Source organism: Megalops cyprinoides, chromosome 4 (assembly GCF_013368585.1).
Source record: "Megalops cyprinoides isolate fMegCyp1 chromosome 4, fMegCyp1.pri, whole genome shotgun sequence".
Taxonomy (NCBI): Eukaryota; Metazoa; Chordata; class Actinopteri; order Elopiformes; family Megalopidae; genus Megalops; species Megalops cyprinoides.
Window position 1 is genome coordinate 15,318,448 of NC_050586.1, and position 26,407 is coordinate 15,344,854.

Below are 26,407 nucleotides of genomic sequence, written 5' to 3' on the forward strand. Positions count from 1 at the left end.
GAATGAGTAGAAAACAACTGAATGAATATCCCCTTTGTGTTGGTGCGGCACTGCTCAGAGGAGGCCCATTGTTTCTCTGCCTGGAAGGATACTCATACAGCACCACAAGGCCTGATCAGCACTCACAGGTCTACATCATCATCATCATCCTCCAGATGACGTGAACAGGGGAAGTCAGGCCTGACATCACTTTCCCAAATCCTCTTATGCAGCCATTCAATGGAGTTAGGATTTTCCTTTTCCAGCCTTTTGTCTGTGGACTGCTTTCTTTCTCAAATACTTTTCAGATGTCTCCCCACCCCATAGAGTGTAAGTCTTTTTCAGATCAGGGATTAGATAATTAGTGATGAGATAAATTTAATGATAATCTGCAAATTAAGTAATATGTCTGTTTCAAATTTTCATGCAATTCCCAGCTGCTCATTGAATCAATAGTTAATTTAAAAATATATTTTCCCCATTATTTTTTTCCTGCTTGACACATGGTGGTATTGATACCTGATCACCACCCTCTTCCAAAAACATCTGCTCTCTGATGATGCCAAACAATAAAAAAAAATGTGCTGAAGCAATCTGAATTCCAGAACTCAACTATTGAGCTCTAATCATACATGAGTCACTAGAGAAACATCTTACTCAACACAACACATTTAAGCAGCAACAACTTACTTTCACAGCTAACAGTACATTCTAATATTATTGTTGAAAATACACAATTTACAATGCAGGAAATCACACAACTTCCCCTTGTACTTTGCTGGACAGCTCCTGTGTGAATCTGGCAAACACTTCCCACAAGGAATGAACACCAAAGGATAAACATTACAAAAAAAAAAAAAAAATCTAATAAAAAGCCAACAAACCAAACAGCCTTGACCACATAGGCCACAGCAACAGCTACCTTCCAAGATGGATCTCTTGCTCTGCAGCCACACGCCTGTATGCTTAGGCAGGTGAGGCTCACTACCCATTTACAGAATGGCACAAGGCAATGACAATTAATAATGAAATAATTAGCCTGATTAGATGCATTTGAAATGAGCTCAATTGTAGATGGAGCAGCAGTCTGGAAAGACAAATCCTAAACCACACATTTAACAAGTTAACAATTAAACAATTGAAACAATCAATAGTTTGGGGGGAAAGGTGAAGGCTCTCCTTCACAGCTCCAAAGCTGTGTGTACAGAAAAAATACTGTGTACTGTAGCAGACACCCTTATACAGAAACGTACGTATCTTACAATTTTTACATGCTATCCATTTATACAGCTGGATAATGCTAAAGAGTAGGGTTTCCATACGTCCTCTTTTTCCCAGACACGTTCTCGTTTAGAGACACATGTTTTAGGTCCCAAAACGAGGACATGTCTGGGAAAAAGAGGACGTATGGTCACCCTACTAAAGAGTACAACAGCTGCAGCTTACCAGGGAATCAAACCCATAGCACCTGGGTCACAAGACCTTGTTCCTTACCGCTGCACTGGTTTGCTGCATGTCTGTGAACAATCTGCCTCTCTGGCTTGGCCTAAATTAAACACATTTGGAAGACACACTCAAATAATATAACAGTACTTATTAACCATTTTAACACAGAAGTGCTCATATCCTCTTTAATAAAATCATATCAGTAGTACACTGATCCCTAAAAGTAGCTGACTTCCTGTTTGCATGTAAATGAAACTGCCATTCTTATTTAGCATATTTTTATGTGGTATATTCATTTCCTCTTTTTATCTAAAAGCACATCATTAGGAAAATATCACCACCAGACAGGGGATGAAAGTATCACCACCGGTATTTTTGTCAATGCCTTGTTTACAGCATACCTGTTTCACTTCAGCAAAATGAGCTTTCGTTTTTAACATAACGAACATAACAAATTTCTGCCTTAGGTCACATCAAGTGACTACTGAAATGTCCCTTTAAGAATTGCTAGTGTCTACATTTGGGGTACAGTTTTGCAACCAATATAAGAGATCATTTATGTTTTACACAGTCTCACCAAAACAGAAACCTGACACTAATAAAACAATGAAGCTGGAATTATTTAGAATGACCTAAGACCAAAAACTTTCACACACATACTTTTGGGCACGGGTATAGTTTACCTGAGACCCCCACAAAGAACATGTAGATCACAATAGAAATGAAATCCCGTTCTCTGGCCATGAGCATTAATGGCCCTGTACAGTAACTATTTCTTTGTTACAGTATCTGTGATTATCTGGGGTGTAACCCAGAGCAGATATTAGCATTACACTGTTGGTTGGTCAATAAATCATTAAATCAGTGTTTATGCCTATGCCTGATACAAGGGACACTCTGAAGCATCCCAGAAATACACAAATTCACTTGCACACTGGTTGGTGATACCAGGGGTCTGTAATATAAACATTAAGAGAGGGTATTCTAAACCATGTTACAAAAGGGGCCATAGATGATTAGTCTGTCTAATTGCACTTCTTATTTGTCTCACTCTCTGAGTGCCCTATATCTTCTGACATTTTTTCTGATATCACATTCCACAACCTAGAAACAGAATAATTTTCAGTTGTATTTGAAGAGCAGCAGGAAGAAGGAACAAAAGAGGTTTTTTGAGAGGGCAGCTGGACTTTCTTAAAATAATATCGTAGGGAGTGGGTCATGTACTGCCCGCTCAGCCCCCCCAACCCCCCCCCCCCCCCCCCCTTTTCCACCCACCCACCCACCCAGACACTGTAATTTGATAGACGGGTACTTTAAAAAGGCTGCCGTTTGGACGTCATCTCAGCCGTGTCTGCCACTACGACATAGTGGTAGGCACTTCAAGCCACTACAAAGACGCACGGGGAGGAAGTTAGAACGGAGAGCACGACACTCAGAAAGGACAGTACAACAGAAATAAAGAAAAATTAAAGTTAAAATCGAGAGAGAGGAGAGGAAGAGAAAGTTTCGTGCTTCCTTTTCCGCAAAGTAAGCACTCGATTCTGTTGCTGTGTGCGGAGACAAGTACGGGTAGCGCTTACAGATGCGGTGGATTTGCTGACAGTCCGGGACGATAGTTGAGATCCTGTTGTGAAAGAGTCATGGTAAGTGGTCCGCGGAAAGTATGCAAATAATATATCTGGTTTTGTAATGTGTTAACGCAATTTTCTTACATGTCACAAAGTGTGACCGCACCCCGCTTTGAAACAACCCAAGAAAAAGTGTTTTGCATAGAATTTTAGTAATTGTTACCTTGTCATTTGTATTTACAGGTAATTTTTAGCCCAAATCTGAGCTGAAAGCAATCGTTTTTGTCTTTAATACAGATGCATTCGACTCTCGTGGGCTCTCCTAAAAATATTCATATTTCTTTGTCTACCCTGTACTTGTACTACGCATTACCAAATAGCGGTCCATAATCGGTTTGCTTGCTAAAATTCGCAAATAACGTATAGACTCAATTGAAAGTTGTGCTTTGACATTTAGACACATTTAGCTAATATTGTTTTCATATTTTGAACATAATTGCCAAGGAGAGACTGAAAATGATTCAGGGTAAGACGTATCGTCACTTGTCCAGGACATACCTACCTGATAATGTTGAAATATCTTTGTCATGTTTTACAGTATTAAAGGTAGTTGATAGAAACACAAACATGCGCTTTGGTGCTTACATGGAAATGCTTGTGATAAAAAGCGGTGGTGCGCGCATACCATCTTTTGTTAAATGTGCGCCAACTGTAACCAAAACCCAGGTTTGTTATACTGTAGCAAAGCAAGGCCCGGACAGCTTGGTGTCTCCCTTTAATGTTGGAAATGAATCCATTCGCACCTGAAGCGTTATCAGGAAAGCAATTAAGTTATTTGCGAATATAAGACAATGTACTAATATAAAACAGAGTGTAGGCGGAGTTCAACCACCAGGAAATTCCAGGTACACTCATAAAGGATGGAGAGAGGAAAGGAAGGAAGGAAGGCAACTGAGAAGGACAGCAGTTCCTGAGTTAAGACGCTGTCGCCGGTTGATAAAAAAAAAAATTATAAGAATTTGTACATTCAAAGGCAGATAAGGGAATCATGATATAAGTGTCGCATTGCGTTAAGTAAATTAACTGAAGGCTGATGGAACTTAAGGTGTAATGGTAGACGAATGGTGTTTGATTTTCATAGAATTATTCCCAAACTATGCTTTAAAAGGAGAAATCTTACAATACTGCACCAAAAATGATCAACATATTTCTGTTTAACGCACATTTATGATTTGCAAATACGTAATAGCTGTATAATAGTATATAAAATCCATACATTTACAGTGAGACATGATAAGGGCACTGTCAGACGTGGGAAGAACTCAATAAATATTCAAAGCATATGAAGATACACGTCACCCACCTAGCAGTAGGCCTATATATTTTAGTTCATTTTTAAAATATTAAGGGCCTGTATAAGGATAAGGATTGTTGGCACTAACTCAGTTGCCATTAATAAAAGATAATGATAAACAGAGGTCTGGTATCTAGTTTTCTTATTTATTTATTTATTTATTTATTTATTTTACTTACAACAAGCCCCAGATTTCCCTCCATACGCTCCATAGACAGTAAGATCTGGAACCATCTTAGAGTTTATCACTTTAACAATTGTTTATCAGTTTAACAATAATGTAAAAAAAGTTGGTATCTAAATGTAAAAAGTTGCATGATATCTCTTCAGTGTTGGTAGTATCATGTATTGTTTTCCTCTGTGTCTCAACCTCAGCATAAGAAAAGATTATGAGATATGAAAGTGTCTGTGGTAACTGTTTTTTTTGACGTGGCCCCTCAGTTTCCGGTCTGCATCTCAGTGCACTTTATCATTTCAGCCTTGACTCCTGAAGCCCTTTTTCCTGAAAAACTGACTTCCTATTCCCAGGACAGAAGACTGAGGGTTCAAATTCTTCTTCTTCTTTTGTCTTAAAAGTTTCACATCTAGAGATTCTCACTTACAGAACTCATGGGTGCTTGACCTTTGTTTGTACGAATGACAGTTTGCAAGAACAGAAAACAGCATCTTATGCAAGTATGCCCACAATCTCAATTGAAAATTTGTCTTCTTTGGAGTGGGCTGGTAGGAACAGTGCTGTTCCAGAGAAAGGTTCCATCAGCCTACAATAACAACTATCTGAACCCATTCCAAGTAACCATGGGGAAAGATCCCCAATGTGATGGATGGCTGTTGGCACTGTTCCTCTTAAATCAGGAGATATTGTTTGTTTATATCTAGTGTTCTTTTTAAGAAAACATGGGACTTTCTTCTGTTTGGGGTGGGCAAATTGTTGACTGACCAAGTGCTGCACTACCCCTGTGGTCTCTCTTAGGGTTATGTTTGCCTTGTGAGCTGTGTAGTTCTGATTTTATTGCAACTATTTTAACTGAACTTCGATCTGCATTTGATTCACCATCCTCAGTTTATCAATTTTCTCAGTCCTCCTAACCAGGCATAATTTAAATCTCATTTTGAGATTAAGCATCTCTGCTAAATATGTTAAATATGAGCAACATGCTGACGCTTCTGTCTCAAAATGTAAACTGGTGTTAATCTTCTGTCGTACTACTGAATCACATCTCAGTTCCATGTCAGTCTTTCTCCTCCTCATTCTCACATATCGGGGTTGGTACACACTGTCGGGACTGACTCCTGAACTCTGTCTTCAGGAGAACGGAAAGAGTCGCCTGCGTCAGGCTCAGGAGGAGGTAGAGCAGGTGAAGGTCATCATGTTGGACAACCTGAACAAGGCGGACGAACGGTCCGGCAAGCTGGGGGAACTGGAGAACCGGGCTGACCAGCTGCTAGAGAAGGTGAGCCTGAGACCATGCACAATTCGCAGTGTTACTGAATGGCTAATGCTAATTTTTGTCACCTCTGCTCAACCACAGCTGTCCCTACAGCTTGCTCTGTAGGTAGTATTAATGCAGCTTGCACTTTTGGTTTGATGCTGGCTGTGAAACCATGATTTTAATGCGACGTGTCAAGACTAATGGATATCTATGGCTACAACTCAAGGAACTGTAATGGTCAAATTGACCAGAGCAGAACATGTCCTTTCAGAGTGTCCTATATCCAGGCCACTTCCAAGGTCCACCAGGGTCTAGGGAATAGGCAGGAAATGTCATATTGGTGTCTATAAATATAGTATGGGTGGGGTTAGGGGGAAAAAGAATGTACAATTTACATCCTGATTCTAGTTAACTGGGGTATTTTTGGAAAGGTATTTCCTATTTTCACAAGATGGATGAGATGAAACATGCTTTTCTTTCCCACTCTGTGTGACCTGGTATGCCAGTCAATACAATAGGTGTCTGCACGTGTGAATGTATTGGCTAAATATTTCATGTAGCCTTATGGCCCCCTGAGGCGTGTCAGTGCAGCGACATTGTTCACCTCCCATCACTCACTCTCTTGATCCTCAGGAGACTCTTACTATTTGAGCGAGCACGTAGAATAGTCTAAATACTTCCAAAAAAAAAGAGGACATTTTAAGTTGGGCAGCAGTGTAGCATTGTAGTTAAGGAGCAGGACCCGTAACCGAAAGGTTGCCAGTTTGATTCCTCACGGGAGTACTGCTGCTGTACCCTTGGACAAGGTACTTAACCCATAATTGCTTAAGTAAATTGTAAAAACCTGCAGCTGATGCAAGTCGGTCTGGATAAGAGCATCTGCTAAATGCCAATAATGTAATGTAAATTCTTTTAGTAAACAAGAAGGTCACACATATTCAGGGACAGGCAACTTGCAGCATGTCTCTTGTTTTAAATCATTTGAGAATACAAGCTGAAATACTCTCAATGTAGAGAGGAGTGAAACTTTGTTGACTTGTAAAAGACAACAATAACAAAAGAATATTAAGGACATTTTATGGCATAGAGTGCTAGTCATCCAAAAAGAGCATACCTTGTCATGTGGTTTCTGCTGTTGACACCCATCATTAATGTCTTCCCAGAGCAAGGCCTTTTCGAAGACCACAGGCAAGGTGAAGCAACAGAAGAGGTGGGAGGCCGTGAAGATGAAGGTGTTGCTGGGTGGCATCCTGGCAGTGGTGGTAGTGGTCATCATTGTAGTGGTCATCATTACGAACTACAGCTCTGAGTCTAAGGATAGCACCCCTCCTATTCCACCAACCAACAGTACCTAGAGCTGCCAGAGGCAGAGGTGAGGTAACAGGCTAAGACAATCAGAGGTGGGAATAGGGGTTTGTGGCCAATTCCCCTTGACTCTGGCATCGGCATTAGAGGGAATGTGGACAACCTGACTGAGAGAAAGTGTGGGAAAGCGGAGAGCTATTATAGGGGCAGGCAGTGGGTGTTTCTGGGGACTTGTTCAAGGCTTTTCGACTGTGTTATTCATTGAGAGAGTGAAAGAGAAAGAGAAGTCAGATTATGTACACAGATTTGTGACTAGATAATAAGAGGAAATGGTACCACTTCTTCAGCAGCATTTGAGAGCCAGAACATGTGACTCATTCAGCTGCTACCCTTCTCTACTTTTCCAAGGTAATAAAACTGGCCCTGTGCATTCCAGATATGCACATAATTTTAATTTAATATAATTTTACAAGCCGTTCCAAAAACTGGATCCACCTCATAGATCAGGACATCTCCCCCTGTCCTAACTGCATGTAGCCCGGTTGTTTATAAATCACACCATTAAAAAGCTACTGATTTGTTTACACCTCAAAACAAATGGTAACACTGACCAGGCGCTGAGAGAGATTTCAGTGTTTTTCCAGGCACATATTTTGATGTCACTTCACACGTCTTTCACTGTTCAGTCAATTAGAATGTGGGGGCAGACTTCCCATTAACCCAAACAAAAATCTACTGTATGATATCACAGAATGTAAACTCATTACTTCCTGTAAACACTTTGCTCTCAGGCATTTGACTGTGACTTTAGTCTTTGTTTTAAAATGGCTGCTGCATGCATGTTCCATTTTGTCCCTTAATAACACAAAAGCAGAGAGATCTGCTTATTTCAAGCAAGTGTGTGTGCGTAGAAATAAGAGCTTGCCAATCCACTAGTTTCCAGATTAGTAAAATTCATTAGAATTAAAAATACAAGAGGTGTCAATTTAAGAAACCTTTTAATTGTGTGAGAAAACTTTGCATTTATGTGTACATTTTTACAATGACTGAGTGAGTAGTGTTCTGTATGTGACACACCCTTGCTGCTGACATTTCATGTAACCTGAATTGTATTTTTCTGTTTTGTGTTACTTTCTGGTTTTGTTTTGTGTTATGTAATGGAACATAACTGGATTGCCTATACTGGTGTTGTTTTTTGTTCTGTTACCTGAATGCTTTTGCATAAGAGTTTGTATGCATGTGTTTTGGTGTGCATGTATGTAAACTGGTAAAGCATTAGGAAGTAATATTACAGAATATTATGTAGAAATATATTGGCATGGCATAAATAGGTAGACTCATTTTGATATTTGGCACTGATGTTTACATTTTGTGTCTTGAGGCAGCAATACACCTCTGATGTACATGATTTTGAACCTCCATGGAAGAACTTCAAGTTGCATGTTTCAATTCAGTATTTCAGTTCTGTATTCATAGATTATGCTCTACTTTTCTGCAATGCTTTAATTGAATTCTCATATTAAAGTGTTTAAAGACAGGTGGGTTAGATACATGTGCAAATATAAGCAACTTTGCTCTGTTTACAAATAATTATGAAAATCAAAATACTTCATATATCGTACATTTTTATATTAGTGGGATGGTCTTAAGTGAGAATGAAATTACTTGCACAGAAATGTTCATGCAGGAGGATGTTGGAATCTTATTGATTTTTTTTTTTTTTTTGGGGGGGGGTTGTTGGTGCCCTGGGATCAGGAAATACAATACCAGTCAAGTTTGGACACACCTGATTAAAATAATGGAACATTTTAAAGACACTTGTATCTAAAGACTGATGCTGAAATGCGCAAAATTTGTTTGTTAGACAAATATAAATAGTGAAGCTGATGCCTATGCATGAATTTCTTTCCAAAAAATATTTTTTAAAAATTGTCTATTGTGAAGAATCTAAAATGTAAGATGGTTTTGATTTGTTTATAACACTTTTTGGGCACTGCATAATTCCATTTGATTTCATAGTTTAAATGGTTTACTGTTATTCTAAAATGTGGACAATGGTAAAAAAAAAAATCTTTCTGGTACAGTAGGTGAGACACAGAATTACTTTGGCAATTGGTAATTTTTTGTGATTGACAAATTTGCCAATTTCAGATTTTTAATTCAGTTTCACATAGCCAAGAATGATCATTCACCAACAGCTGATTCCTTTTCTTCATTGTGTCTAACATTGTAGCATTAGTGTTGCTTTGTGCATGTAATGTTTAAAATTAGATGCAATCAAATGAAAAAGGAATCATTTGCTAATAGGAAAGTGCATGCTCATAGTCATGCATTACAAACAAAGGATCAAATAATTATCAAATTCATTTAAGCTCTGTGTTTGTATCTCAGTGAAAGCCAAGATAGGTAGATATTTCAATATTCTGCTTTACCAGAAACATGTGGGTTGCTCATTACATAAAGTTTAATAATATATTAAAACATTTTTATGAAAATGTAATTAAATGAATATTTCTTTCATTTTAAAGAATGAATTTAAAGATATATCATTGTTCATGTCAAAAAAAAATTGAATCTGACACATTTTTCACTGTTTCATAGTAATGGAAGGTATCTGAATGGAAAACAAAAATAAATGACCCTTATCTTTCAATTCTTCTATTCAATTTCAATTCTTGCCTTAAGTACACTTTATGTAAGAACCCTTTGGGGTTTTTAAAAACGATATTTACTGTGATACAGGGAAAACAACGTGAGAACTCTAGATGCATGCATATACATACATTAGGGGCTGCACGTGTTTAAAATGCGGAAACAAAGCTGTGTGGTTAGTACTGACCCCGTTTACGGCCAAGCCAACTAACATTCCCACTCGACCGCTTGCTGTAAACCCTTGAGTTCTCACACAAACTACCAACAACTTGAAACGTAGCATATTTACCCGCCTTCTTTTCTTTGATTGGCTCCAGTCTGAAAGGAGCAGTTGTTGATAGGATACCACAAAACATTCTACCATGGGGTAGGTTGAACGCATTATGATTATCCCGGTAGAATGACTCCGCATCCGTAAATTCTGTATCTGTATAATCTCACACGATACAGCCAGCTCCCACTCATATAATCGCATAATTCATTTTTAAAACAGGTAGGTAAACTGTAAAGTAAATAATGACAAATTACGTGCAATTATAGTCCAGTGCTATTTCAGTAAATTAACGTAAAATAACTACCTAGTTAATACCGTTCATTCCAGCAAGACCAACACACTCGCAATTTTGTTGTATAGCTAGCTAGCCAACAACTTTATAATGTGACAAACGTAAGAGTTACAGAACTGTTAGTTACGTAGACAGTTTTACCGGCATGATTTCATTCGTTTCCCTGGGCAGAGAGAGCAAGCATAATCTGGTAAATCCATCGGAGTTTTTAACTCGGCGAAGCTTGCTTTGCTGTCAATTATTACTTTCTGTAGCAGGTGCGCCTCTTGTCAGTGGAGACGGACGGAGTGATGGCCTCCTACTTCGACGAGCATGACTGCGAACCGACTAACCCCGAGGAGCAGTACCGCCAGAACGCGCTGCTCGAACTGGCAAGGTGCAGTTTCCTTCGCCTCTTATTACACTGTGAAAATCCATTGCAGTTCAGGAGAATCGTATTTTATAGGGTGTGTATTGGGCTTATTAAGAAATATTAAGATAAATTGTTAAATTGTATAATAAAATAAAAAATAATTAAAATATTTGTGAAAAATATGAGTTGTTTTGCACCACCCCATAAAATCTCGGTTGTTGTGTGATGCTTGCTGCTTCAGTTTGGCTGTAAAAATGGCCATGACATCCTAATTTAGTGTGGCTCCTGTTCACGCTGTCTGCAGGTCTCTAATGCAGGGCTTGGACATTGACTTGGGCCCATTTGAAATATCAGATTGGGACCAACGTCTCCCTCCGCCTGCCGCTCGGGCCATCACCCAGAACCTTCCCACAGTGGTCATCACTCCACAGCAAGCAGGTGGGTGCACTAAAGTCTTAACTCGCGCTTCCCTGTCGTGCAAAGGCACACATGGTCGCAAGCCCTCACACTCTAATTTTTCCACCCTGTAACATTCTTTTCTTCTTTGCTGTCCTCAGACAAGGGGCTAAAGTGTCCGGTGTGCCTGCTGGAGTTTGAGGAGCAGGAGACTGTGCGAAAGATGCCCTGTGAACACCTCTTTCACTCTGGCTGCATTATGCCTTGGCTGGGGAAGGTGAGGAGAGGTGGGGCCGGGACTCACTGACATTATGAAGGGCCCAGAGCTGCATTTGTTCTTTGGCCAGCTTGGCACCAGGTCATTAAGATAATGTTTCCAGGGTTACTACTGCTGCTGAATGTTCTTGGTCTCTGACTCTTGTTCACAGTATTTACTGTTTGCCCTGGTAATACTTTAATCAGTCAAAAGTCTGTCAATAGAAGCTAACAATACCTACCTACTACTTTGTAAATATTTGTAGTGTTCCTACAAAAATTGTTATGGCTTTTTCACAGACCAACTCTTGCCCTTTGTGTCGCCTTGAGCTGCCCACCGACAATGAGGAGTATGAGGAGTTCAGGAAAGATAAGGTGCGTTTATTCTTCATATCTTGCTGGCAGATCCATTCGAATTCATAAAATGACACAAGACATGTTTTTTTTTTATTGTTCACCAATTACCCTGAAAGCTAAAAACTTAAATGGAAAAGTCAGCCTTACTTTCAGCGCCTATACAAGAAATAAGGTTGTGTTCTGTCTTCCAGGAGAGAAGGAAACAGAAGGAACACAGGCTAGAGAACCTACATGGAGCCATGTACACATGAGTGCCAAGAGGCACTGACACAGGCAACCACACACACTGCAGGGGACAAGAAATACACGTTTGTTATTTTACTCTTATCAATTAATGTAACAGCATCAAATGCAGGCATTGGGGTATTGGAAATGTTTTATATCTTAGTCTTTGTAAATGTACCCTTTGATGTAATTATTTAATATACAATTACTGTGTACAAAGATTGGCTTTTGTATATGAAGATAATACGTAAAAACTTAAAACACAAACATGGACCAAAACTGCAAATGGTTTGTTGTGGATGAAAACTATAGTGATCTATCTACAAATATTATACATTTTTAAATTCTGTTGGTAAAAATAGTAATGTGTACTCTATGCAATGTATAGCGGTCTTTTATTAAAACCAACATGATAAAAAGTTGTCATGATGAAGCTATTTTTATTTTGCTCAGAATATTTAAAACCTGACTGAAACATGGCCAGGAGTCCAGCCCCTCTATGACCTGTCATCTGTTGAGTGTTCTCTCACCTAGGACTTTGATATGAAACAAGTAAGCCAACCTTAACTCTGATTTACTCCCAGGCCTGGTGCTGTGTGTAATGGAGAATAAGCCAGTGTTACCCCCACCACTAAAAATAGGCTGCAGTGGTGAAATTACCATGACACTGCAGGTTCTGAGAGTAATCTATTTTCACATGATTATTGTGATGAAATAAGCCTCCTTAAAGCCAAGTCAGAGCGTTCAGTATTGGATCAAAGCATATAAGTGTCTGGCTGTGGACATCTTGATAATACTGGATTAATGGTCAAATATTATGTAGAGAGGGTGTTTCAAACTGCTTCTGAGAAGCTGAGGCAATGTGGGGACAGAGCACCTAGGGCCTCATTTATAAAAAGCACTTGGATTCCATCCAGTATTTAATTATACAAATTTTCTTCAAAAGGTTCGTAGGTAATATTTATATAAGTGGTCAGATGCGTTAATAAAGTTTTGTGGCTCCGTAGTACAAATTGTTTATTTATAAATCACAAACTGATACCAAATTGCAGACTTATCAAGATGTGTCTGGGAAAGCAATAGCTGCTCATAAACCAGCCATCATCCTGGGCAGAGAAGTCAGCTCGGTCCCTAAACACTCTATCCGTGTGAAAGGCGTGGTTCACCAAGTCTTCTAGTAAAGCTAGTGCAGCCATGGTCAAAACACAGATACTGGACCTACCTACAGAGACCTACATTTCCACTAATGCACAAAACCTTTGAAACAATATTGAAAATTGCATTCTGCATACTCATTCAGTTTTGACGCTGGAGAGCTACATGATCACATTCATACATAATATTACAAACTTTACCATTAATTCACCATTAATCACCATAAATTCACAACAGTGTGGCTACTAGTAGTTGTTTGTATGTCAGGTCAGGAGCTTGCATAGGGCAAAGTGCTTTTCCATGTCAGTGTCAAAGTGTATAAATCATTACTTTGATGTGGTTTTTAACATATGCAAATTTTAAGATCAAATCTGTTTGTAAGACCATTTAATAAATGAGGCCCCTGGACTGTGGGTCCAAACTCAATCTTGGGAAAGGTCAGTGCAGTCATACCATTGAGGTAAACACTGCATGTCATGAAAAACATCCCTTGCTCTGTAAATATCTGGAAATATGAACTGTATATGTTTACATATGACACAGTTAGCCTAGTTCACAGTAATTCTGAAAGAGGACTCAATACATTCAGTATGTTCATTTATAGATATATTTTATTTTGTATTTGAATATAAATCTCTGACAACATAAATACATAACTAAAATAATACATAAATTTATATGTATTTATTCATGTAATTACAAAAGAAGAGTATTCTCTGCATTTTTTGTGGGTTTGAATGTACTCAAACTCCCCTCTCCCTGACCCCCAATCAAAGTAGTAACATAAAACACAAAAATTCAAAATGGGCAATGAATATCCTCTTCAAATCCTGCCTAAGGCAGCAATTACATCTGAGAATTATCACCCCAAAATGTCTGTCAAGACATCAAGATCACATTGGTATTTTTCAGGTCTCAAAAAAAGACAAACATTCTCTTGACATGCTTTAACCTGCAATTGAAATGCAGGCATTCGACTGTCAGATTCAAAACAAGTGCATTATATAGAACTAAAATGCATTATTACCAATAGTGTCATCTTACTCACTTCCAGTAAACACAAGCTTCCATTCACTTTAAATCTTCTTTAAAAAAATAGATGTCTAGATTCATCAATTGATTTGCATGCACTGTACTGTGAATGACTTGAATGCTTGTAAGTATGAAAGGTACAACTCAGAGCTGGGTTTTAATGGCACGCTAATGGTCTGCTGGTGACAAAGCTCAGATTACCTTACAACTGTCACTTCCCTCCCCTCCCCCATGGCCCAGTCCTTTTATCAGACCACCTTTTAAAAGGCAGACAAGTTGACTATGTCCCTGTATTTACAGTGAACGCACATTCAAACACAGGACATCAAAATCTTAACAGCAGAAATCCCTCGAAGACACACTATTTACTGAGCTACATAGTAATATGAGGATGCAGGGACTGTGCTTCATGTTTCAAACTAAAAGTTTGGCATTTATGGACGTTAACAGGAAGTTAATGATCTTGAGGAGGAATGCAACACTTGACGACAATTTGTGTCTCACCCACAATGTGCACATGAGGGGGAGAGACAATTGCAAACTAGCAAATGGATCATTTGTCAACCCAGCACATAAATGTCATTGCTGCAGATGCATCTCTCTATGCAATATTAAATCTTAGGGTGTGCATTATAATATTGATATTGCAATTGAAGACAATAAAAGGTGTTAAGGCTTAAAGAATATTGTTATTACTATTTGGACTTATATCTCGCAACAAACTGTCCACCATACTTTTTGATGAAATACAAAAAAAAAAAAAAATTGTCACAATAAGAGCAGGGTGCCAACACCATCCAAACCCACCTAAATACACACCTACAGTGAAGACCCCCATTAAAACAGTCACAAACGTACCAACACCCATATTCAATATGGCAAATGTAAAGAAATGCTGAAAGAATATATGAGTTAATTAAACCAAAAGTGGCCAGTGGGGAAAAAATACAATCTATACTACTTGCATCTTTTTTTACAGAAGCTTTGATGTCCACACAGCTGAAATGCTGTATCAACACACAGTCTATCCACAGTTAATCATGTTTTCAGGAATATCACCATTTCTACATGGTCTTCCAGTGCCAGTAGAGACAATCTATAATATCATTCTGAGTAATTTCTGATCGTCTAGGCAGGAGAAAGCAGTCCAAGCATTTCCTTTGACTACAAATGAAAAATACTTGCTATTTTAATCACAAAGAAAGCTAAGTGTACGAAAGTGGAAGGGAATTAAAAAGCCTTCTTTCTGGCCTCAGAGTGGAGCATTATATACCAGAACAGTGACCACAGCAGAAATGAAATATTTTCAACACTTACTGAAAATAATTCCCCTTGACCACATCATTAATATTCATTTTAAAGGTGGATCAGCTACAACAAAGACAGCATGAAAGTATATACCAACAAAGGCAGTAGACTCCAATAAAAAATACAGGATTAACAACATAACACGTTCCATTGTTTCTGCAGTATGAAAAACCACCATGTGGCAAGTCAGATGAATGGAAACACATGGCTGTGTTTTTGCAAGTTCACCAATTAAAGACTGGAATACTTTTCAGCAGGACCTAACATGTGACAACAATGCCAACATGGTTTCAAAAATCACATATCCTTCTTTCTTTGTATCCTCTCTTTTATTTTTAATGCCAACGGCATTAACTGAATTGGCAATCAAGCTCTTAGCAGGTGGATTACATGCATTGACACTTGTCTATATCAATTTATAGCAGTATATTAGCCATATATAAAGCTTGTCTGGATAAATATCTTGTTCAAAAGCAATCTGGAAAATATCTTGCAACATTCTGGTCACAAGGATGTCTTCCTAACCTGTACTGAATGTCACAACAAAAGACTCTCCTGTGAAGCCCTTACGAGTTGCATTGTCTGTATAACAAAGACATTTAATAGGAGCAATACTGTGAAAATCTATGTCATGTCATAAATTGGTCCTGGTGACTGATGAGCTGTCAAAAAAATGTGGTCATGAGTTCTTCCCAATTACTGATTGCTACCCGTAATGTCAACAATGCAAAATAGCTGCCAGGGCAAGGACCCCCTTGTTTCTGGTGAGACTGCAAAAACACAGCACTCATCTGAATACAGTATATACTTAAGCACCACAGTTAAATAGATTACAACAACAAAACTGTCTCGTTTTGAGTAAAGCCATCATGTTTTAAAAGCATTTATTGTATTCCATATTCCTGAGCATGTGGCCAATTCAAAATGCCAATTTTAAAAAATATCCTGAAGCTTTTCACACCATTGTGTGTCGAATGCCCAGAATGGTATCTACTATACAATAAATGCTTTTCAACATAACTGCTTTTTCTGTGATGTTGGAATCTTACGGCAGTACTCACTCTACCACAGTATAGTCTAAATGTCCAAAGGTTGTATGGTTCCCATGGTAATGAAAATGGCAAATGATCACTACACACATGATTAAAGTACAGCAATTGACCTGGCTTTGTTTAAAAAAAAAAGAGAGACAATTTGCCAATCATACACCTTCATCTTCCACAAACTAACAGCGTAACCCGAGGTTGCAAGGTAAATGAAATATGAAATGATTGGCCGTCTGGGAGATACTACAACCATAAATGTGGAAAAAGGTCACAACACAACTACAATTCCTACAGGATAAATAGTAAGTGACACAGTACAGACAGATCATGAAATCACCTGTCATCTTAGAATGAAAGTGTCACTGTCACATCCAAGTCTTGTGGCACACTGTACAAATACGTTATGATGAACAATACCCAAAAACCATAGTCTATGTCCATCTGGCACAGACAGTCGTCCAAAATGACTGTAGGACAGGACACTGAAACATGAAACATACGCACAATGTGGGAAAAACATACCTGCTTTTTTCAAATTGTTTCGAGGATTTAAAAAATTCCTGAAATACTGCAGTTCATGAACTGATTTTAATCATGCTTACATATTAATACACCAAAAAAAAAAACAAAACAAACAAATAAATAAATAATACCTGCACACACCCTTGTCAATCGCTGTACACTACAGTCCCATCACAGGTCTACAAACATTCAACATTTTTAAATACTCTGCTTAGACTTTGGTGGTGGACACATAAGAAATCCAATAAAGTTGTACAAAAGAAATTCCCCTAGGGATGACAGGGCATGTTCAACAATATGGCAAACAGATGCTGCCTTTTTTGCTTCTTCCTAATAAACCACAAAAATAAGACCTGACACTTACAAAACTCAGTGGTTGAGTGAGAGATCTCAGAAAAGTCTCAGAAATGTGTACGAATAAAAAGAATGAAAGTAATGTAAAATAACTATGGGTATTCCTCACTCTGTTAAATGGAGCACACGTTAGCAGCACAGTCATGGTCAGTGGTATTCTGGTACCTCCAGAAAGATCTGTGAAATTGGGCCTTTTCCCAATAAGCCCAGAATGTACACCAGGGTAATACACTTACATTATGTAAATGTTTGCCTGACTTTCAGTGGGAGAGGTCCTGCTGGGAAAGCAGGCAAGACTCTTTTCAGAGGAAAAACAGACAACTGTGTATAATTCACACCCCCCCCAAAAAAACCTGTGGCATTGCCCATAAAAACACCATCCACACTTACACATACCCTGTTGGCGTGCTGGGAGGGGCAGTAGAGAAAGTGGTGGGAAAACGACTACAACATGGCGACGCTCTCTGGGTTGCAGTTGAGGTGGGTGGAGGTGCTGCTCCCGCCAGGCGATTTCAAACCCTTGGTGCCACCCCCTAGTGGCGTGCCTCTCCCCCCGCCCCCAATCATGACCCCCGGCCCACTGTGGTGGCTGCGCTGCAGGCCCGCCACCATGGTGTCATTGGTGACGGTGCCGAACTCGTATGTGAAGGTGCCGTAGAAGACCAGGATGTCCACAGTGAAGACCCACTCACAGATGGCTGCCGCGTGCTGCAGAACGAAGCTCTCGTGGATGAAGAAGATGCCACCTGGGGAGGGCGGGGTTAAGGAGCAGAACTAAAACGTGCAAACCCTACGTGTGTTCACAAAACACCCTCAATCCCGTTGTGATCCAAGACAAAAGGAGGAAAGGATTATACTTACTCACCACCTACGAGTGTTACCATTCATCAGGCCTTGTACTAAAGCGGGTTGGAAACCAGCCACTGAAAGGTACTACTCGCACTCTCTGCATAAAATGTACACATTCTTAAATTATTACATTTCATTAAATGTTCATTTCCCCTACTCATCTGTATTTAAAACACAAATATACAAGCACGAAAACAAAAACAGCTCTAGTTACCAGACAAACAGAAGCACATAAAAACCTCAAACACAGGAGACGTGCTGCAAGCCAGCGAAACCCCACCCCCTACAGTGAGGATACTGAGGACCAGAGAGACGAGGGCTCCCGCTGCCAGGGCAACGCGGACGTGCGCCATCCAGTAGTCGAGTATGGTGACCGCCACGCGGTAGGTCAGCACACACTGCAGGCACACGAACAGCAGCCCGGCGGGGAAGGCCACACCCGCTCCCACATAGTGCAGCGACTTGGCGTGGTCCACCTGTGGTGGTGGTGAGAGGAGGGGGATTTATGAGCACTTATGGGCATCAGTTCCGGGACATAAAAACAAATACAGCACCTGTTTCCTACGCAGTAAAAAAAAAAACAGCATACATTGACCCTAGCATGTAAATAACAGCAGTTCCCAAGAGAGAAGGACGCACTGGATCAAGACTGGGACTGCAGCAGGCGGGCTGCTAGCCTAAACTAAGGAACTAAGATACACACAAACCTAATCCATGATAAACTTAAACAAAGATACAGGTATTTTCACATTGAGATTTAAAAAAAATGCACATGCATTTATTCCACTGCAAAGTCCAGGTTTTGTCCCACCGATAACAGTAAGTGAAGCAATTAACCAATGAGTTCTTCCCAGACCCCCTCGCTTTCTCAGTTTCCCTTGTTCCATAGGTACACACACACACACACACACACACACACACACACACACACACACACACACAAAGCAGTGCTTCTGCTCACTCGCTCCCTCTCACACTGACCTGGAAGTTGCCCACCATGACCAGGCCCAGGGCATTGGTGCAGCCAGAGACCAGGGCACTGGTGTTGATCCAGCATCGATGGCTATGTTCAATCACCTGGGCATAGCGGAGCAGGCAGACCATCACCACTGTGGCGTTAGTGAGAGAGGGAAAGAGAGAGAGAAAGACAGAGTTACGGTAGGCAGCATGAAAGGAGACTGACAAGACAAAAAAAAAAAAAATAATAAGGATGGATATTTAGAGGGATGGAATACATGCAGAGTAAAGAAAGAAAGAAAATCCAAAACAATAACAAGAAAGAAGTGTTGCTTTCTCTGATCTCAATAAATTCATTTCCATTTGTCAGTTGTGGTCAATTAGGCAGTTGGTTTTAATTATGTTACCTTTAGTACATCTGATTTTTGTTGCTGTTTTTTTTTCCCTTGAAAGTGGAGAGGGGTTAGAAAAAAAAAGACTCACCCATGAAGGCTCCAACATTGCCTATCAGGCTGAAGAGGCAGCTCTCTGGGGGGAATGAGCCACACTTACTGTAGGACACAACAAGAGAGAAGAGGACAGAAAATGACGCCAACAAACAGGAATCCAATTATCACTGCAGTCTCTCCATCACCCTTTCTCTCTCAGCACAATCAACTGGATTAACATCCTACACACTCTGATGGTCACGCAAAACAACATAATAAAATAACATTTTGTTCATTTTAACACAAAAAAACCATTTGATTTGAAAAGTAGTGGTAAATTGAGTAATCCAATCAATGTAAATGGCGAAAAGAATGCTGAAATCACACACATTGTGCAAATTCTTTATCACATAATTGAACACATTGTTGGAGAGATCTGCAGCTGTGGGAATAACTCTGAACAACACGGAAATTCAATTCCTGATATACACAGATGACCTTGTCAGGCACTGAGCAAGGGCTTTAGCAGACCCTGGCTGTGCTACTGCAGTATTGCCTATCATGGGCCCTGGCAGTAAACAGAAGATACCATAAGAAAATATCAGAAATTATTAATGATAAGACACATGAACAATATTCTCCAATACATCAAGGTCTGAGGGAAATAATTAAAATTCGGCCAGAGATCTAAGAATACTGTTTTAGCAACTTTAATACACGACAGTAAAATCCAGTCCCCATGCTTTACTTCAAAGACAAAAGTGCAAGTACCGAATTATAATCGTATTTGTGGAGTTTTGTAAATTTCAAATAAATACCTGAAATCCTTGATTGAGAGATGTAAAGAAATATTTTGAAATCATTAAAAAAAAGAGGAAAACCAAACACTAAACTCAGAGAAAACCAGCATTAATAGGAGAAAAGAAGGGCCAACACACAGTCCCCTACTAAAAAAGTAGTTCAAAGACAGTAACTTGCAAACAAAGACAGAGACTTACTATGTACAAAACTGTTGCAGGCTACAATACAATACCTGAATATGTTACTTGCAAAAGAATGCAGAAAGAACTTCACATAGTACAGGGACACAGTGAGAAGGGCTTGGTAGTTGAGGCCAGCTGACACAGGCAAACCTGGCTGCCCAGAGGTTGTGTAGATATGTGTGAGGGAGACACCTGATGAGGGGGACGTCCTGCAGGGTGCAGCACGTTTTGGGGAACCCCTGCTTGGCTGTCTCTTCTGTACATGTCACATTGTAAGACCTGCACCACATAAGGAAATAAAAATACGTCACCTGACATGGACCCGTGTCAATTGTAGACTTTCCTGTTTTTACACAAACAGAATCTAAGGGTCACTACAAAAACACAAATGGTTCCAAAGACCTTATGTCATATGCACCTTTGCATTAGCAAATTGTTTTTTACTGGAAGGTTGTTTTTTGAGTCAGGGATTCTGGCCTATCCTTTGCTTATGAAAAAATGTTAAAAGAAAATACATGTACTGCCTGCGTCTGTGCAGGGGACTTACCCTGATAATGATATACAAGGGAAAAAAGTAATAGAATATCTCACTTACCAGTTTTCTACCGGACAAACATGATGGTTCATCACTGCCATAGCATAGCTGTAGTGATAAAGGAACACATTAAAGGCACAAAAGAAAATGTTACGTAACAGTTTCCACCAGCACAGACAAAGAAGCTGTGCGCAGTGTCAGGATGTGTATGATTTGAGGCTGGAATATCTCCTCACACTATCCATATTCCCGTGATGGAGAAAGCAGAGAGGCTGACGGGCAGGACAATCCAGGCAGTCATCGGGTAGTTGGTGTGGGGCCTGTGTCCAAAGCATGAGGGAGAGGAGGACTGGAGTCTGGAGAGGTGAGACAAGGGGACACACCGGGGATTCTAACAGGTAAGGACACACGTGGAGGGGACATGAGAGGACAAGGGATGAGAGCACTGCTCCTGCTACTGCCGCTGTTGCACCCAACACTTCCCAACGCCTGCAAGGGCAAGAGCCAGTGAGAGGAGCAGAGATGGACAAACAAGAGAAGACACACAGGGGCGAACAAAGGAAGGGAGGGCGAGAGAAAATAGAAAGTTTACAGTTTAGATCAGCTTAGCTTAGCCCAGCCCACAAGAGGACATGGAGAGAAGAGTATTTATCTGAGGGGAAAAGCTTACTGAGTTAAGCTCATGAGACGCTATCTGACAGGAATGGCATCTTTATCTTCTGGGAGTGATTTATTACAGCAAGGTTATGAACTAATGTCTCCAGGGAACAACTTCATATCTGGAGGGAATAGGATCACAAGTTGTTCTCTCAAGACAACAAGCAATTCCCACACTAAAATAAAACCTTTTGTCCACAAGATGCTGTATCATACCCCCCAGGTAAATAATTTTCTCTCCATGTCTGTGCATCCAAATAACATTATTTAAATTACAGATTTTTTAAACTGAACATCACTGGCATGTGTTTGGTCTCCTACATTAAGGAAAAGCAAACCCAGCACTAGAGCAAACAAGTGTTACATGTATCCAGATGCTGAAAAACAAACTCCTGGCAGAAAATCTTTCACTGAGCACTGCTATATTCAGTTGGCAATCTGTAAATACAAGAGTTCATCAGGCACATTCCATATCTACATAACCAAGGGTTAATCCCTTTTTGGGGTGTCCTACAATCATAAACACAATGACACTGAGGTAAGACTCCTTACAAACATTCACATCTGTACAACCTGACCTCATCTGAGCATGCAAAATTGAAATATTCATATATTCAATTCAAATGTCATATGACCAGATTATAACTATGCAGTATAACTAATGCAGTATATTTTCTGCAACCACTTCACTGATGTAGGCAGAGCACCATTCTCTACAACTAGGAAGGCTGAGGAGGACTTCTCTTACTGAACAACTGAAACAATGCTTGACTAATTCTGTACATTTTACCATCATTCATTTTATTCAATGTGTATGTCTCTGTATGCATTTTTGAAACTTCTCTTTCACATTTTCAACAGCATACTGACATTGTAATATATACAGTAGCTACACTACACTTCAAAAAACTGAAACCTATAGCAAAACTTATTTCAGCACAGAAAGGGTACTCATAGGTAGCATTAGCAATATTTTCTCCATATCAGTACACACTACATGTAATTTTGAAGAAAAAACATCTACTCCTCCAAGTATGGATACCTAAATGAAGCCAACAGTTGTGTCTGTGTTATTCCACACAAAGTAAAAAGCCACAGTTCATAATGAACGCTACCCAACATTCCCTCTTTTCTTTCAAATGATTGGGTCTTATGGTTTATTCCTTTACCATGTGAAAAGAATGGGGTCACATACACAACATCTCTCTGTTTAGAGTACTCTCTACATCAAACATTTGGCTGTGAGCCCATCAACACCTCTGGGCTGCTCTTCTTGATGCCTAAGCCTACGAAAGGACAAGAGAAATAAGAGGGACTATAATAAAGCGTAGACAAATTGAATAATGAACTTCAGCTAGGATTATGTTTTTAATATACAACAGACAGAAATTCCACTGCCTGCACACACAAGGCACGTATGTTTTGAGATAGTTATGTATTTATTTAGTGCTAATAGCTTATTAGTGAGATTCTTCCCAGCTTTGTTAGCAAACAGCACCTTTTTTGCAGTGTAAAGCTAAAATCCTTGCACATAATTTGAAATGCATCCACAATGATTTTTGAAGAAACACACCATTTGCCTGTGCTTGGTTCCCATGGTTTTTAATTGCTTTTAAATGTTCAATCACCCATTAAAACATTTTTAATAAACCTGGGATTACCTGTTATGTCAACAATTTTTTAAAATCCTTCTTCAACATGTGACTTATGAACATACAGTACGCTAGCCCCACCAGAACATCCCATGCACTCATTTCAAACTATTTTTTGAACTACAAATCCAACAAGTGGGAAAACAACAAATGGAAGATAGGTGCAACCCCCACTAATGATATCTGAAGACCTCAGATATCTGATGTGCCACTCAACCCCAGTGGCATAAAGCAAATTATGTTTGAAACTGTTTCACTGCTGTGGACTCTTTGTCAGCTAATGACATCACCCACGCTCTAGTTTAAGCCTGGACTACAGTATTCAGTCAGAGTTTAAAACAAGTCCTAACCAGTAACTGACACTCTTAATTCAACAGATGAAGTTGGTTAACCACAAGTTCTTTGTTCGCAAACTACATTCTTGCAGTAATATATCACCTTGCTAAACAGTGCTAATTGGTTGGCTGCCTAACTTCCCATCATGCCTTTTTAGAAGAATTATTCACTTTTTCCTTGCTATAAAGTCAAATTTTCTTGGCCTTTATTCAGCCTATTCACTTAACTACTGTTGAGCCCTTGAAAGGGGCCTCTAAATGGCCTGTTATAAACAGGAAACAGGATTAGATAGAAATGGGAGGATATAGGCAGCCACCACTCCCTCTCCTCCCCCTCTCCCTGCTCTTGACATTTTCTTTTGTGAATAATTGTATCGGGCAACGATTTAATCACTCATATGTCATCGGGCCAGGAAAAGGTATGCAGTTTTCTCTTCCCTCCTCCACCACCCTGAGGCCAAGCAACTTCCATAAAGAAAATCTTTAGTCTGTGCTAAATGGTTATTTAGCAGGCTGTTATATTATAAGAAAAGGTCCCAGAAAATCACAAGGACACATTTATATAGTCTTGCTCATTGCAATGTGCAGGGAACTGCTTTTATTGAACCAGATCTAAAGATCTTATTGTTCTGTCCTACCACCATGCTCCTATCACCTTGTAGTAATGTCATTTTTTTTTGTGGCACACTGAGCAAATGGACATGACATGTCATGATATTGCATTTCTCTGTATTAGATATCAAAACACTAACTTTCTGTTCAATTACGCTATATTACTGTGTTTCTCGAGTCTTGTGCTTGTTTTTGTCTCAATAAGGTTTGTTGAGCTTTAAAATTAAATACAGATTTGGATTTGTCATCTAGCAACAAGCATCTGCTCTTAGTTTTTTTGTTATTGATATGAGTTGTTGAAAAGGATACAAGTAAAGTTATTTCTGTATGTTACTTGCAATAATTTAACAAATAAATAAGTAGTATGATCTTTATCAAGAGTAATTAGGCATTCACTGGGGCCCAGGGCCAGAACTAAATAGCTAAGTTCACAAGGCTTCACTGAGACAGCTTAAACATTTTTTTTTTTCCAAGGGGCAGATACAAACAAAAATGCACTTGCTTTGTACAACTTTATCTTTATAACAGCCCACATGCACATAATAATGACATTAATGAAGAAATGTCCAATAAAAACATATATTCTTTTAAGACCTTAATCAAATCTAAAATGAGAGCCTAGCTGCAACATTAATGCGCATGCATGGTGAGTCCCATGGACCATGAATAAGAAGCACTTCTATATAACATAGGCTACTTTTGCATGTCCTGTGCCCTGTGTATGCATCTTTTCTAAAAAGCTGCTGAATACTGTACTGTATTTTACTTAACGCATCGGGCAAATATGAATAGCTTATGGTTTATTCGTTTCAAGCGAAGGATATAAGTAAAGATTTTCTGGGAATTATCTGAACAGCTTACACAAACAAGTAATACAGAGGTGTAACACCAAGAGTAACTTGACGAGGCTTAGAAGGAAAAACAATAAGTAGCATACCTACTGTTCAAGGCAAATGACCTTTACGCGGCTAGTAGCTAGAAGCTAGATATTTGTGTTTTCAGGACTGACAGTAAAGCACATCAGCTAGTAAAGTATATCTTGTCAGCATGCACAACGAATGAAGACACATTAAGCGATTTTACTTGTGATTTCTGAGCGAAATCCATACCCAGTAGTTAGCTACGTCTTAAAATCGCAAAGCATGCCCTCGCGTCAACAATCAGATAGTTGATATCGAGATTTGCTTTGTCGGTATCAACGGACAACCAGAACATGTGTTCTCAAGATTATTGATTCGCATGGACAGCAATACCATTCAAAAAGAGTCGTTGTTAAAAAAAAATAATAAAATAAAAAAATGGGTTAGCTAGGTGGGCAGCTAGCTAAACTTATCACGAATTAAATGTCGTTATCAGGCAAGGATTAACATTACAGCTAGCTATCTATCTATCTGTAAAAGTTGCATCTAATTAGCTAGAAACACTACAGTACTTTAAAGCAAATAAGCAAGCAGAGTGAACACAAATAGCTACCTAGTTTGCTACTACGTATCTAATCACTATCATAACAAGGTACATGTCTGTTTCAAAGACAGAGCGTTTTTGGCGTAGATTCCCCAGTATAGTCGCATGATTCTGACGGCTCTCTAGCTCGGTGCTAGCTATCTAGGGGGGTTATTTTCCATCCAGCTAAATAAATACTTCGCATAATAAAAATTGTTTATCTAGTTTCTAATACATTTCCCTAAATGTAGTATTCTGCGTTGCTGTTATGCGCGACCGCAACGCGAAAAAACAAATTTGCTAATGATACATACCCCTGATCCCGTTATATTCTTTGAACCTTGCTAAACAACCTTAGTGTTCCTTTAAAAACTCAGTCGCTCATTTCGGTCCCCAAGCCCTTCTCTTTGGCGAGTCTTATGGCGCCACATGGTAAATGTAGTTATTTACACTTAAGCCCCGCCGGTCCATGACTTATCTAAGTGTCTAGCCACTAACGCTGGCGTCACACAAATGAACTACATTGCCCAAAAGCCAAACCGCAAAGACCGGCCAAAAGAAAAAGGCCATGCGTGTATATGAAACAAATGAAAACTTTATTTCCTCCTTCTGCGCTGGGAAAGCAATCAGCCAAACAGAAATGACCGGTGA

General features: G+C 39.4%; 3 protein-coding genes across 4 annotated transcripts; 2 read left to right on the forward strand and 1 right to left on the reverse strand.

The window, feature by feature from the left end:
• The first annotated feature begins 2,758 nt into the window (after positions 1-2,758).
• vamp5 (vesicle-associated membrane protein 5) lies at positions 2,759-8,802 on the forward strand. The gene is made up of 3 exons (XM_036527477.1): positions 2,759-3,068; positions 5,658-5,801; positions 6,944-8,802. The coding sequence occupies exons 1-3, from the start codon at positions 3,066-3,068 to the stop codon at positions 7,133-7,135; spliced, it is 339 nt and encodes a 112-aa protein (XP_036383370.1). The 5' UTR covers positions 2,759-3,065; the 3' UTR covers positions 7,136-8,802.
• A 1,289-nt stretch (positions 8,803-10,091) lies between these two features.
• On the forward strand, positions 10,092-12,188 carry rnf181 (ring finger protein 181). 2 transcript variants are annotated; one of them, XM_036527888.1, is made up of 6 exons: positions 10,092-10,230; positions 10,561-10,679; positions 10,960-11,093; positions 11,213-11,328; positions 11,607-11,681; positions 11,855-12,188. In XM_036527888.1, exons 2-6 carry the CDS (start codon positions 10,594-10,596, stop codon positions 11,912-11,914), a joined length of 471 nt encoding a protein of 156 aa, XP_036383781.1. In that variant the 5' UTR covers positions 10,092-10,230; positions 10,561-10,593; the 3' UTR covers positions 11,915-12,188. The 2 variants fall into 2 exon arrangements, with proteins under 2 accessions (XP_036383781.1, XP_036383780.1); XM_036527887.1 differs by having other exon boundaries at positions 10,093-10,230; positions 10,558-10,679; positions 11,855-12,186.
• Positions 12,189-16,958: 4,770 nt separating this feature from the next.
• Positions 16,959-26,149, reverse strand: tmem150aa (transmembrane protein 150Aa). The gene is made up of 8 exons (XM_036527867.1): positions 26,071-26,149; positions 21,294-21,546; positions 21,118-21,165; positions 20,715-20,801; positions 19,595-19,662; positions 19,136-19,263; positions 18,453-18,630; positions 16,959-18,051 (listed from the first exon to the last, which is right to left on the reverse strand). Exons 2-8 carry the CDS (start codon positions 21,356-21,358, stop codon positions 17,750-17,752), a joined length of 876 nt encoding a protein of 291 aa, XP_036383760.1. The 5' UTR covers positions 21,359-21,546; positions 26,071-26,149; the 3' UTR covers positions 16,959-17,749.
• Between the last annotated feature and the right edge of the window lie 258 nt (positions 26,150-26,407).